Source organism: Eretmochelys imbricata, chromosome 27 (assembly GCF_965152235.1).
Source record: "Eretmochelys imbricata isolate rEreImb1 chromosome 27, rEreImb1.hap1, whole genome shotgun sequence".
In the NCBI taxonomy this organism is placed as follows: domain Eukaryota; kingdom Metazoa; phylum Chordata; order Testudines; family Cheloniidae; genus Eretmochelys; species Eretmochelys imbricata.
In genome coordinates this window covers 13,328,644-13,342,086 of record NC_135598.1, presented here as the reverse complement: position 1 = coordinate 13,342,086, position 13,443 = coordinate 13,328,644, and the positions used below count along the sequence as shown (strand labels likewise).

Sequence of the window (13,443 nt, the reverse complement as noted above, 5' to 3'; positions counted from 1 at the left end):
ATCACCGCTCACCATAAGTGTGATCTGTTTGTCACGTGCTCAGTGGTACCAGCCTTCACAATGTAAGTGTCTAATGCCAGTGAAACTGGATGCGGGTGTAAACTCTCGGTTAGGACCGAGTCTCTTGTCCTGCATTGTGGGGTCCAGATTTTGCTCTTTGGTGGGAGCTTTCCCCACTGGGCATTTCCCTCAGATGCTTTATTGCAAAGTGTATCTCTTGCTCCTCAGCAGTCAGACACCTCCAGAGAGCAAAACTTACAAACATTCAGCCCTTTGGTAGGGTGAGATGTGTACAAAATCCTGCCCTGCTCGCTGCCCTGTGACCTTGGGCGAGGTGCTGCTCCTCTCTGTGCCTCAGTTTCTCCATCTGTACTGGGGGATCTCAACACTGATCCTGCCCCAGTCTATCAAGTGCTCTGCAGTCTGGGGAGAAAGAGCGCCATAGAAACGCTGCGTACGACCATTCGCTTTCAGCACTTGCCACCGAGGGGCTGGTCCAAGCTTTCCACTGCCTTCAGCAGGGATTGGGCAAGGCCCTGGGGCGAGACCCACCCCCCGAAACGGATGGAGTTGCACTGGGGTGGATTTGGTTCTGTTGCTTCAGGACCCCCCAGTGATGTGAAACAGAGCAGTGTCTTTGGAAAGAGGGCGGGGCAGCATTTGTGTCTCGTGCAGAACCTCAGCCGTTTGCCTGTGTCTCGCCCTCAGAAAATCACGGATAACATCAAAGGGAAGGTGTGCAGCATGGCCGTGTGCGCCATGGCCTGGCTGGTGGCCCACGTCCGCATGCTGGGCTTGGACGAGCGAGACAAGTCGCTGCAGATGATCCGGCAGCTGGCCACATCCCTGCAAAGCGAGAACACGCTGCAGTTCTACAACGAGCGGTGAGGGGGGCGGTCATGTGGGGAAAGACAGCAGCCATGTGGCTGGGGCCTTGTCTCCGGAGGGCTCGATTTCCTGCCTCTTGTAGCTTTAAATCTCAAACTGGACATTGCCGGAAGGAGGTCTCTGCAGAGAGCAGGCTGTGGGTGCGGAGTGCCCTCTCATTCAGCTTGCTCCGTGTGTCTCTTTGCTTCCCAGCGTGGTGATAATGAGCTCCATCCTGGAGCACATGTGCGCCGACGTCCTACAGCAGACGGCCACGCAGATCCGATTCCCCTCCACGGGGACGGACCCCATCCCCTACTGGAACCTGCTGCCCCCTAAGAAGCCCATCAAAGAGGTCCTGACAGGCGTGTTCACCAAGGTGCTGGAGAAGGGCTGGGTCGACAGTCGCTCCATTCATATCTTCGACACGCTGCTGCACATGGGAGGTGTCTACTGGTTCTGCAACAACCTGGTCAAGGTACGTGCTGGGGGGCAGTCATTGCACCGGTGGGCTGTATGTAGAATGGTGCCAGGTTTCCATGTGGGGAAATTAAGGCACAGATGGCAGGGGTGTTGGAGGAAGTGGCAAGTTGACAGTGGAGCTGGTAATAGAACTCAGGAGTTCTGGCTCCCAGACCTCTGCTCTAACCATTACCACTGCCTCCCTTTTGCTGCTCTTTCTGGACGTGCACAGGTAATGTGTGTTGCTTGCAGGAGTGACAGCCATGGCTGCCAGAGATCCCCATGTCCATGGCAATAGTGGCAGGGCTGTCAGTCCACTCCTTGATTTGTCCCCCGCTATCTCCCGCTAGGAGCTGCTGAAGGAAACCCGCAAGGAGCACACGCTGCGGGCAGTGGAATTGCTCTACGCCATCTTCTGCTTGGACATGCACCAGCTGACGTTATCCCTGCTGGGCCACATCCTGCCCAGCCTGCTCACCGATTCCTCCAAGTGGCACACCCTGATGGACCCGCCTGGCAAGGCCCTTGCCAAGTAAGGGAACCACCTGGCCTGCCTCCGTCGGGGGCCCTTTGACAGACGTGTACCAAAGAGTCCTGCTTTTGGAGCTGGGGGGTGGGGGAAGACTGGGGATCCCTGCTGGAGGTGACCCATGCTCTCCGGGCAAGTCAGTGGCACACCTGGGAATAGAACCCAGGCATCCTGCTTGCCCATTCCCTTGCTCTAGACACGGCCTCCCTCGCTCAAAGCAATGACTAAGCAAATCTGGCTAGGCTAGCAGGAGGCATGAAGTCTCCTGGATTGCGTGCGTGGGGCTCAGTGGGGAGAGCCGTAGGGGCGAGGGGGAAGCGATAAGCTGCTGTGTCATGTTGGGAAGCTCATGCTGTCAATGACGCTATCCCCAAACAATGAGCCAGCCATGGAGGCAGGAACCCACATCCTCTTGAGCACTGGCCGCTGTGCTGCTGAGGTGATACTGAATCCAGGGAAACCGCCCCTGCAGTTCACGCTATTTTCCTTTCCTGTGATTCTCACGCTAGGCTCTCTGTGTGGTGCGCCCTGAGCTCCTACTCCTCCCACAACAAGGGCCAAGCATCAGCCAGGCAAAGGAAGAGGCACCGAGAGGACATTGAGGTACGTGTGTGTGTATGTGGAGTGCAAAGTCTCTGGGTTGCATGGATCTATATCCTGTGGACAGTGCACGTCTGGGCAAACCCATCTTAAGCAGCCACTCAGGATGGGCTGGAAGCCGGATTGTTTTTGAGAGAGCTGGTTTTCTAATAAAGGGAAGGCTGCCGTCTCTCGGGGATACTTTGGGGTTGGCTGGTAAAGTTTGTTCTCTTGACCGTTTTCGCACGCACAAGTGCATGCGGTGATCCCGCCGCATGGAGCTGGACTACCCTCTGCTTGCTGCGTGTTAAAATCCCCCACCTGGCCACATGCCTTGCACTTGGTTTCACCCAGTCGTGCTGCGCCCTGCCCCCAGGGAGGGGTGTGACTGTGAGGCCGGCCTGGATAGCAGCCAAGCCGGGAGACCTTCCTGGTGCTAGGGGTGCCCAGCGAGCTCCAGCTCAGCCATGCCTGAATCTTCTGCTTTCCTCCTCTCCAGGATTACATTAGTCTGTTCCCCCTGGACGACACCCAGCCGTCCAAGCTTATGCGCCTGCTGAGCTCCAACGAGGAGGACGCCAATGTTCTGTCCAGCCCTAGTAAGTGAAATTGTGGCACCAGCTTCCCAGAGGCAATGTGGCCTGTGGGCTGGCATTGGGCGTGGGGACCTGGGCATCAGGAGACCCTGGTTCTGTTCCTGACTTTCCTCCACCGATGATACCTCGGCCAATCACTTCATTGCCTCTGTTTGGTCTGGGGCTGTTAATACTGACCCACCTGCCTCAAGGGTGACTTGCTTGATATTTGTATGCGTCAGTTGCTGTATCAATGCAAAGCACTTGTCTTAGTCATGAATCTGTGCAGCTGAGGTGGCTGAGAGCGGAGGGTGCTCAGCCCCTCATGGATTCAGGCTCTCTACATCAGTGGGGCGATAGCGTTCTCTCGTTTGGAACGCAGCCGTTCAGCGTCTTCAGAGGCGGACCACAGAAAGCCGTAAGCAACGGCATGGGGGATGTGCTATGACCCCAGTTTGGGGACCAGGTGGAGGAGAAGGTGAGGAAGGTTTAGAGGCGTCACTAAAGAGGCGTTCGTGACTTGAAGCCATAAAGGTGGGAAGCAGAAATGAAGGCTGGGCTCGTGCCTCAGTTTGCTTCCTTACGATGCGTGACGGACCTGCGTGGGGATGAGTGTGAGGAAGGCTGCCCTGCTTTTTAACACCTGGTTAACCCCAGTGTCTCTCACCCACTTGAGAACAAGGGCCCTTTTTGGGTTAAATCTTCCTCGCGTTCGCCCTTTGCGTATGGGGCAGGAAAGCTCTCTGCCAGCGGCAGAGACCCCCCGCAACGTGCTGCAGGCGAACTAGCGCCTGCAGGAGCTGGCCCTGCTGGTACCATCCAGGTAAAAATGTACGGGTGTGGAATTTCACTCCGCCGCGGCCTTCATTAAAGAAGCAAAATGAAGCTAATTTTAAGAATTCCACACAAGTCTCCTTGAATGTAACATTTGATTGTTACTGGTGTACGGATGAATAATCGTTGCGACAGATCCAACAGGAAACGCATTCTGGGCTCTTGGCTTATATATAGCAGGATGTTACAGGTCAGAAATGTGCTCGCTCAGATTCGACTGAAGTGAATCAGAGATGCCCTTGCAATTCTCCAGCCCATCAATCTGTTGAGTAGTTTCCTTTCAGCACTTGTCCTTTAAACTGGTGGTTTCTCATGGTTTTGTGCTGTTTAAACATGCATGACGTTCTGTGTGGTTTTCCCCTTATTTCACCGTCTTTCCTGTTCTTCCTTTCAATGTGCCTTTTTCTCCCCTTTTCCATGACATGTAGGGTTTTTTTTTAATTTGCTGTGATGGAGCAGTGATTTGGAAATCCTGCTTCCTGAGTTTACACATAGTTCTCGAGCAATTTGCATGAGAATATGCTTTTCATTGGCATCCTTAGCCACCTGTCCGGTCCTGCGTGATCTCAGAAGCTAGGCAGAATTAGGCCCAATCAATATTTGGATGTGAGACCTCCAGAGAAAATTTAAGCTGCTGTAGGAAGTGAGGTTGGTGAGCCAATAGGTAGCACACTGCGATCCAGTACTGAACAAGGGACACTGGGCTGCTGTGTGTTGTCGAATGGGCAATCTTTTGGCTGAGATGTAAACCCGAGGTTCAGACTGCCTTGGCTATTCTAGGTCCCGTGGTCCTTTTCCCGAAAGTTGCAGTGTTAAACTCTGGTATCTTGGTCAAACTTTAACTCCGATGTTAGAATTCTGCCTTCTAAAGAGCCGTGCGGTTAGGCTCTGGAACAGGCTTGCACAGGAGGGTGTGGACTCCCCCTAACCAAAGATTTTTAAGAACAGTTTAGACAAATGCCTGTCCAGGATGGTCTAGATTCACTTGGTCCTTCTTCAGCTCAGCGGCTGGACTTGATGACCTCTCAAGGTCCCTTTCAGCCTAGCGTGTCTATGAACCCTCCTGTCCCCAGTTATGACATTTAAGTAAGTGATCAGTAACACCCTGCCCTGTCATGCAGTGTTGTTGTGAGGCTGTTAAACAGCTGCTGAGTTCCACCCCAGAGCTGGCTGATTTCAGTGCTGGTGATGTGAACCACAAGAACAAGATGTGCATCAGTTGAATTTTATCAAGTACTTCCGCACGAAAGGCACTATATACATGTTCTACTGCTTTATGTTAATCATGATTTTACTGAGTGTCAGTTCAGAGCCATTATTCAAGCCAGACCAGATGTGGATTGCTGGGGAAATGAAGACAGATACATCTTCGTAATAAACACTGTTAAGCTTTGCCTGCCTCGCTGGCTTTCAGGAAGCATCTGGGCTTGTGCAACAGTGAAGCACAGTGACATCCAAAAATTAGCCATGGCATTTTTTAGTCCAATCCAAGAATGCCTAAAATCCTGTGATACATCCGATTGACCTACAGTAATATTAACGATAGGAGCCAATGGGCAATAACCAATCCCCTCAGTGTGGTGATCAACATAGAAATCCAGGTGATGAGTTCAAACAAACAGTGAGTTTGTGTGTTGTGGGTCTGAATTTCCAGCGTGGTAGCAGAAACAAGTTTTCTCCTACTCCAGCGTTGGAATGGGCTAACATGGCAACTCAAATCCACATGTGTGTTGTCTTCAGAGATCATCTTAACACCTCGCATTTGGAGCCAGCGTTGGATCTTGCTCCGAACTTCATAACTCCCCTTTCTGCGTGATGGACCAAACCAAAGCCCTGGATCCAAATACCCCCAAAGGCTGGGAAAGCTTCAAGGGAGCTTTCTGCCTTTGATTGTGTTAGAGCAGAATGAGCCTGGAGAGCCGCAAGTGGCTCTTTAATGTGCTGCAAAGAGCCGCAAGAGACACTGGTTAGTAACTTAGATTGGTTAATAATTACATCACACAAGCAGGATGCTTTTACTATGTTATTAACCAATTAAGTTATCAACTTGCAGTACACTGTTAACTTATTTTCTGTGAGAAATAAATATATAAACTAAATATTTCTACTATCATACCATTTAAATATGGATATATAGTATTGTAGTAAATGAGACAATGAATTCACAAGACTGGCGTTTTTGGGTAATGTTGATCACTAATTTGGCTCCTGAACCGCTGAAGTCTGAGTATCACTGTGTTAGAGATAAAACTGAGGGTTTGGGGAAGGCATCTTATGTGCCCCCCATTGAGGGTGGAGGGAGACCCCTCGAGTGGCAGAGCAAAGCACACCCGCAAGTGGGCTCTGTACAGCAGGAGTTTTCGGCTGTCCCTCTCTGCAGAGATGGGGGTGCGTCTGGCTTGGTTTTCTCCATGGTCCTGCGGTGTTCAGATTAGGAAGGGGCAGTAGTCCCTGATCTTGCCTGGGGTGGAACGTTGGCAGCTGTGGTTGAGCGCAGGTGCCCGGTGGGCTTATTCCTCCTGACCGGGGTGTGTTCTCCTCTGCAGCAGATCGTTCGATGAGCAGTTCGCTGTCTGCCTCCCAGCTTCACACCATCAGCATGAGGGACCCTCTCAATAGAGTCCTAGGTGAGTCCCAAGCGGGAGCTGGTCCCCAGACTTGATAAGGAGGTTGCATGGGCTCTCCAGGAGCGTAGGCCTGGATCGGATCAGGCATTGGCCTGTCAGGTCGGGTATCCTGCCCACAGCTCCCTTTGCAGCAGAGGAAGGTGGAATCAGCCCCTGTCGTGCTGAGCGGCACCTGGTCAGTTGCAGTGTATGGGCTCCCCAGGGAGGTGCCTTTCTGAACTGGCTTTGCTTTTGTAGTCACTGCTCCTGTTGATTCCCCTCGGCGTGGACCTGGCTTGCGTCCCTGCATGGCAGGCTCACAGCATGGATCCCTTCCCACCGGTGGCAGCAGAGCGCTGGCTGGTCTCCTTAGCACAGGGGTTGGGTACGTTTTCTGCTGTAAAGCCCTTCTGGTGCTGACTCCTCTTGAGCAGCCTGGCAGAGTCAGGAGCCCTGATACAGCGGGTGCCCATGAACGGGTCCCCAGGTGCTGAAGGCACCTCCCAGCCCTTTGCCAATCCTGAGCTGATCCTGAGGCTACAAATACTCATCCGTCTCCCCTCCTCTCCAGCAAACCTCTTCCTGCTGATCTCCTCTATCCTGGGAGCCAAGACAGCCGGCACACACACCCAGTTCGTCCAGTGGTTCATGGAGGAGTGCGTGGACTGCTTGGAGCAGGGCAGCCGCGGCAGCATCCTGCAGTTCATGCCCTTCACAATGGTGAGTCCTGCTCCTGGTCCACAGCCCCTGCTGAGAACTCTGACCCAGCCCCCTGCGTGCCAGACCCATGGGCTTCACTCTGCAGTGCCCGAGCCTGGCCCTGCTGTGGCATGGAAGTCCCAGCGATCTGGGGTCAGGCCACTTGCCTCTGGAGCCTGCTTACTCATCATCCCAGCTTGGCCCAATATGAGGCCGGGTCAGACCTATAACTCCTCACCGTGATGGAGTGGAGGTGGAGGGTCAGTAATTTACACCGTGGGCAACTCGGGTGATTGCTAGCGTTGAACTGACTCAGGGAGCTAGTTATATGGGGCAGGGTCTCCAGCCAGTATCCTGGGCCTTGGCCTAACAGAGAAGGCTACGTTGTTATAGCAGCTCAGTCCCGCTGCCTGAGGCAAAGTTGATCTTGTGGTTTAAAGCCTGGGACTAGGAGTCAAGAGATCTGGGTTCTGTTCTCCGTTTTACCACTGATTCGTTGTGTGACCTTGGGCACCTAGCGTGCCTACTCCCGTGCCTCAGTTTCCCCTTCTGAACAGTGGGGTTAATCCCCGCCTTGCAGGGGGTTGTGAGGCACAAAGTGCATTGAGATCCTCTGATTGGACTCTCTAAAGGTGGGCAAAGCATTGCTGTTATTGTGGGTACCTGATTTGCTAGCACCGAAGAGCAGCCCCATAAGTTGCCTCTAGCTGCAGGAGTTTGGGCTCAGACTCCTGTATCTTAACCCGCTGGCAGCAGGGTCACCTCCCTTTTCTAGTCCGGCTCATGTCCCACCGTCTGGCTCAGGTGACCTGCATGCTGGTAGCTTTTGCATGTGCTATTCTGAGCCCTCTCTCTAGAACACTGGCATGTCCTACGCTGCCTTCAGTCATCCGTTTTTCTCCTCCCCTCTCTCTTTGGGCAGGTGTCAGAGCTGGTGAAAGTGTCCACCATGTCCAGTCCCAAAATTGTCCTGGCCATCACAGATCTCAGCTTGCCCCTGGGTCGCCGGGTCGCTGCCAAGGCCATTGCCGCTTTGTGAACACGGCTCCCCCTTCTGCGATGCTGGGTGAGGGGAAGGCGGGACAGAAGCCAGGGGGAGCGGACAATGGATCATCTCTGGCTGCATGGATCCTGCCTGTTCTCCATGCCAGGGGGACACCATTGCCGTGGAGCAGACTCCGAGTCACCAGTGAACCCTGAGTCTAGCAGTGCCTCATTCCCAGGAACAGCCTGGGTGGCTGGAGAAGCAGCTTTCCCCAGCACTAGGCGTGTTAGAGGTGCCGTTCTCTCCAGCCCATGTGGGATTGTGGTTCCCTATCGTCTGCTGATGCTGAATGCTGTTGGCTGTTCTTGGATCTTTTTTCCTAATATTTTAAGACCTAGTTTTTTTTATTCTCATAAAGCCCAGATGCTTGGGACTTCCCTAATAGCCTTTGTGCCAAGACGTGGCATCTTGAGAGACTGATGGTTTCCCTGGGGGCCCAGTAGCTGGTATATTTCACCACTTGCTGTTGGATCTGCGGAGTTGCAACTGAGTCCTGGACACGGGAACTGGAGCTGAAGAATGGCTCCGGGGACCCCACAGCTGCTCAACGCCTTCCTGCCTCCAGTACGTGCAGCTTTATCTGCTTCATCCATGGACCGGTGACTGAAACAAATGTGTCATGGGCCTTCGTCTCCAAACACCCAACAGAGCAGCAGCCACATGACATCTTGTCGGTAGCAAAGGTGGCACCTGCTGCGAGTTGCAGATCCCAGGGGTTTCTGCAGTGGTATTTTTAAATCTATAGGGGAGGCATAACTATTTTTTGCTAGATTAAAAGGGGGTGTTGTGGTGATGTCTTCTGTAGCCTTCTCTGGCGTGATCCTCTGCTGGTTTGGGAGTCTTCAAACTTTGCAGCCGCCATGGCTCTGCAGTCAAAATGTTGCAGCAGACAATTTATGCTTCCCTCCTGTCCCGATTAGCTCCATCGTGTAATGTCACCTGCCCGTGTGCGTCTGGGACGGGCTGTCGGCAGGGCGTGCCCAGATTCCTGTGGGAATAGCTTCCTGCTAGATTTACCCCGTTTCCTAAGTTTTGCTAAGATAAGCAGCTAGAACAGTGCAAGGGAGGGCAGATACGGCACTGTTGCAGGGGGAAGAGGTGGCACATAGTGCTTGTGGAGGACAGCAAGTAATACGATGGCTTGGAGCCACCTTGTTGCTATGCCCGCTTCCCCCACCCAGCTCTGCTGATGCCCCTCAGCCTGACCTGCTGCAGCCCCTGTCCCAGGCCTGTCCTGAGCAGGTGCTGCCAATCAGTCCAGATATCACTGCGGTGCTCCGCAGTACATGCCCTCACTGAGACCTGGGCAGAAATGAACCAGACTCACTTCTGCCACCTGATGCAAGCTGAGTTCAAGTCCGTGGGCAATGAGGGTTCATCCCAGGTGATGCCAGAGGGGGAATTTCAGCATGGAATTTTCCATCACGCCTTCGGAGGTTGAAACGCTCATTCCCTTCTGCCGGCCAGTGTGTTTCTGACACCCTGTAAGACACCTGTTGTGTGCTACGACTGACTTGTACCATGTCTAATGATGCTTCTCCTGGGCTTGAATAAACCTACAATAAACCCCCGTGAGCAGATCATTTTCTGTGGCATTTCTCTCCTGTCGCCAAGCAGAGGAAGGAGCTAGCGGTTCTGAGATACAGTAAACTGAAGAGCAAGCGCACCCTACAACTTTCAAATGCTCCTTCTCTCTCAATTCAGCCTGGTGCTTTTCTCCCCCTTCCTATAACGCAGCCTTAGTGTGCTGCGGCTCTTGCCTGCTTTTCCCAGCTGTTCATGAAGCCAGCCCAAAATGTGCCCATTCCTCTCTCCTGGTGGAATGCATCGCGACGGGAAAGCGGGGTAGAATGGTTTAATGCAACCTTAATGTAGGGGAGTCCGGAGCTTGCCTTCCCCAACCAGAGGAAACCAACATTGCTTGCAAGAAGAAAGGATTCTTACACTTGCTGAAGTCTTGCCCCGCTTTCCATCCCAGAGGCAGCAGCATTATCTCAATCTGTATCTTCTGTAATTCCCTTTGGACTCTATTTTGTGCCTAATAGATTTATACTGTATCGATTCCTTTTGCTTTCAGATCTGCGGTCCATGACTCTTACATACAAGATCAATTTTAAAAATAAAAATACCGCTCTAAGGAGAGAAAAAGATCTATGCATACAGTGAGGTAGAGCCCCCAAACCTGTCTACAGCTCCCAGGGATATCAACAGACTTCCCCTCAGCTCTGACAAGTGCTTGGAAGCCAGAGCATCCTCTGAAATGTGATGTGAGCCTGCCTGGGGAGAGTGCGTCTGATAACCACTGCATGTGTTTTTTTATGGAGTCAGGGTCCAGTGGTGGCAGTCAGGGACACTGGACTGAGCTTCCTAGGAAATCCCTGAGTGAGTGTGACTGTGGCTCGTGTGGATGAACCCCCGGATCATGCATGCGAGTAATTGTAAGTTCCTTTTGTTACAGCACTCGCTTGTCAGTGCTGGCGTGAGAATAGAGCTTTGATTCCGGGTAGTCGTTTGCCTGGAGTAAATTGCACAAGGCTCCTTTTAATTGCCCAGCCCTGGGCTTGGTCAGACTGTGACCATGCTGAGTTGCCTGGAGTATTATCTTATCGTGCACAGGCTGAGTGGGAGCAGTTGGCTTGGCTGAGGTTTTGCTGGTGTATCTTTTCTTTGCTCACGTGTTTTGCTCGAGACAGGAAAGTGAAAAGAATGGTCGTTGAGGGGCTCCTTTAGTTTTAACACTTGGCTTTCCCTGTTAGTCTCTCAGTAACTGGGCCCTTCCCCTTAAGTTCCCTGTGTTCTCAGGCTCTGATCCATCCCATTTCAAGAGCACGGTGGAGCTTGCCATGTGACTATCCTGACACGGGGCTCTCTGTCCAATTCCAGCCAGATAAAGACACCATTGACTGCTGCTTGAAACTGGAGTGAGCTGCTGTGGTGCAAATTGTGCCAGTCCTTGTCTACATCTAGTGGCTGCCCCAATGCAAACACTGATGGCTGGGATTGGGGAAAATCTCTAGGCTGGTGGAGGGTCTATTAGATTCCCCTCTGGCCAATTTGTACAAATCTCTGCTGTGTTAACTGGTCCTTTACCCATCTTGTCTTATTGCGTCAGACCGCTGGTCCCTCTCGCTAGTATCCTGGCTCTGAAACTGACTGGCTACTGCTTTTTGAGTGGGGAAGTGAAATGTTAACACCTGGCAGGCTGGGCAGTGTTACCCAAGGTGCGGGAGGTTGGCGGACTCCTCCTTGCTCTCTGCAGCCATTTGCTGGTCAGATGGGTGGCAGATCTGCAGCGAGAGACTCTCCCTTTCGAGGTGGAGGTTCTGACACTTACCAGCATTGTCATCTTTGGGAAGAGTACCTAGGGGCTAGCTCAGGGCATGACCTGACTCTTGTAAGCTCTCTTCCGAATGATCTCCACTCCTGGTCACAGCTGGAGCGAACCAGGCCAAAGACATCAGTGCCATGAGTGGAATCTCTGAATTCGTCTGTTTGCCTGGATCTGTTGTTCTAGTTTGTCCTCAGGGATTGTAGCACAGCTGAGAAGGGTGGATCCTTATTCTGGAACCTGCCGTATGGACCTTTCCAGGCAAAGCAATCTTTCTTACTCTGGCTACGTCCATGCAACGTGCCCGGAGAGCGGATTCACCACTAAGCAATGCCATTAAAAAGGATGCACAGAAATTCCTGCTGGGAAATGTCCATTGGGATTCCTTGCTGAACACCCCGTGTGACTCACGCACGCATCTGATTCAGGCAGTGAGCCATTGCTGAGGCAGCACCGCCTGGAACGGAACATGCCCCTGACGCAGTCCTGCATGGGAAATTCAACTCCGGTCTTGGAACTGGCCTCACCGAGCAGAGAGATTGCGGGGAGGGGAGACCAAGGGGCTTCTCACCAGCACAGTTTGCTTTGGCCTTAGTCCCTGCTCTGCTCCACGCATGCGACCCCTAGCAGGAAGCAGGCAGCGTGCCCCAAGAATTCACCAATCCATGGGAGGTTTGCCCACTGCTAAACGGGAGTGGTCGTTTGTGTTTCGGGAAACAGTGCGACTGTTCTCGCAGAAATGTTGCCTTTGAAAGCAGTGGGCGTCTTGCCATTGCCTGGGATTCTGCGTTGGCCCTTAGAGTGACTGGCTAAAGAGTCCCCTCAAGAGCTTCCTTGAGACGCTCTCTGGCCTCCTATGGGATTGAGTAAGGGAGCACCATGTCCTAGAAGCCTGATGAGCATTTCCTTCCTGTTTGGCTGTCACATGGACCCACCCGCTGGCCAACAGTCATTGTGCACTGTGTCCGGGTAGGAGAGTCCGTGGCTGACAAGGAAAGATAAAGGGAGAGTTGGGACGCAGGCTTCCCAGTCCAGCCAGCTCCACTGTGTATAGTAACAAGGCTGGGCCGTTGTCCGCTGGCTTCGCCAAGTGGATTCAAAGAGCAGCGATAACGAGCCCCTTGCTGATGTAACCTCGTTATGTAACCTGGAGCTATTCACCTCACCCTCATTTTTTCAGAAAGGGAGGGGCGGCAGTAAAGGGGGCTCGTAAATCACTTGCCGCGGCTTTCAAGTGGTTGGAGTGCTCGGGGCAGTTGAGCAAGACTGCTGCCAGCTGACGTAGCAAAGGCAGGAGATGGGCGAGAGGGCTGCGAAATGGGTGATAGGGCTCATTGGCATGTGGCTGTAATGATGGCATAGTCATTCCTCGAGCCTGGGGGGTGGGGTGGGAACAACCCCTCCGCCCCCGGCTGCTACTCTTCTTCCTGTGATACAAGAGTAACGGACACTGCTCTTGGGTAATGTACAACTCCCTGCTGCAGGAGATTATCTTCAGCACCTTTTAAATTAGACAGGAGTAGCTCAGCATAGCATCTTGAGAGGCAGGAGCCAGGAGAGGAACGAGACCCGTTGCTTCTGTTTTAGGATTTGGTGGGAGCAAACAGTTCCTGTGGATGGCCCACAGTTGCACAGGCAGGTTCATTGTGGGTTTTTATGGCTTCCTCTAAAGCATTTGCTCTGGGATATTGGCAGAGGCCACTCTCTCCTCTAGGGTGGCAGCTTTCTACGTAACCCTGCCTGGCATCACCTTTTATGATCTGATATCGTTGCGGCAAAGCAAACAGTTCTGACCGCCCCTGCACATATGCCTCCTGCCACCAGCCCAACCTTTGCCAGTTTTGCAAATGTTTGCCCTGCATTGGAAGGGCTTCCAGAGCCGCTGCCTCAGCAGCCCAAAGCGGGGCCGTCCCAGCCGT

General features: G+C 52.9%; 1 protein-coding gene across 1 annotated transcript in view; it reads left to right on the top strand.

The window, feature by feature from the left end:
• Window positions 1-9,776, top strand: part of MED24 (mediator complex subunit 24) — a 34,851-nt gene extending 25,075 nt beyond the window's left edge. Inside the window, exons 19-26 of the mRNA XM_077806128.1 lie at window positions 709-884; window positions 1,081-1,345; window positions 1,680-1,861; window positions 2,368-2,461; window positions 2,937-3,036; window positions 6,393-6,473; window positions 7,024-7,172; window positions 8,074-9,776. Coding sequence (XP_077662254.1) covers window positions 709-884; window positions 1,081-1,345; window positions 1,680-1,861; window positions 2,368-2,461; window positions 2,937-3,036; window positions 6,393-6,473; window positions 7,024-7,172; window positions 8,074-8,190 — 1,164 coding nt within the window. The 3' untranslated portion in view covers window positions 8,191-9,776. The remainder of the gene's footprint in view (window positions 1-708; window positions 885-1,080; window positions 1,346-1,679; window positions 1,862-2,367; window positions 2,462-2,936; window positions 3,037-6,392; window positions 6,474-7,023; window positions 7,173-8,073) is intronic.
• The last annotated feature ends 3,667 nt before the right edge of the window (window positions 9,777-13,443 follow it).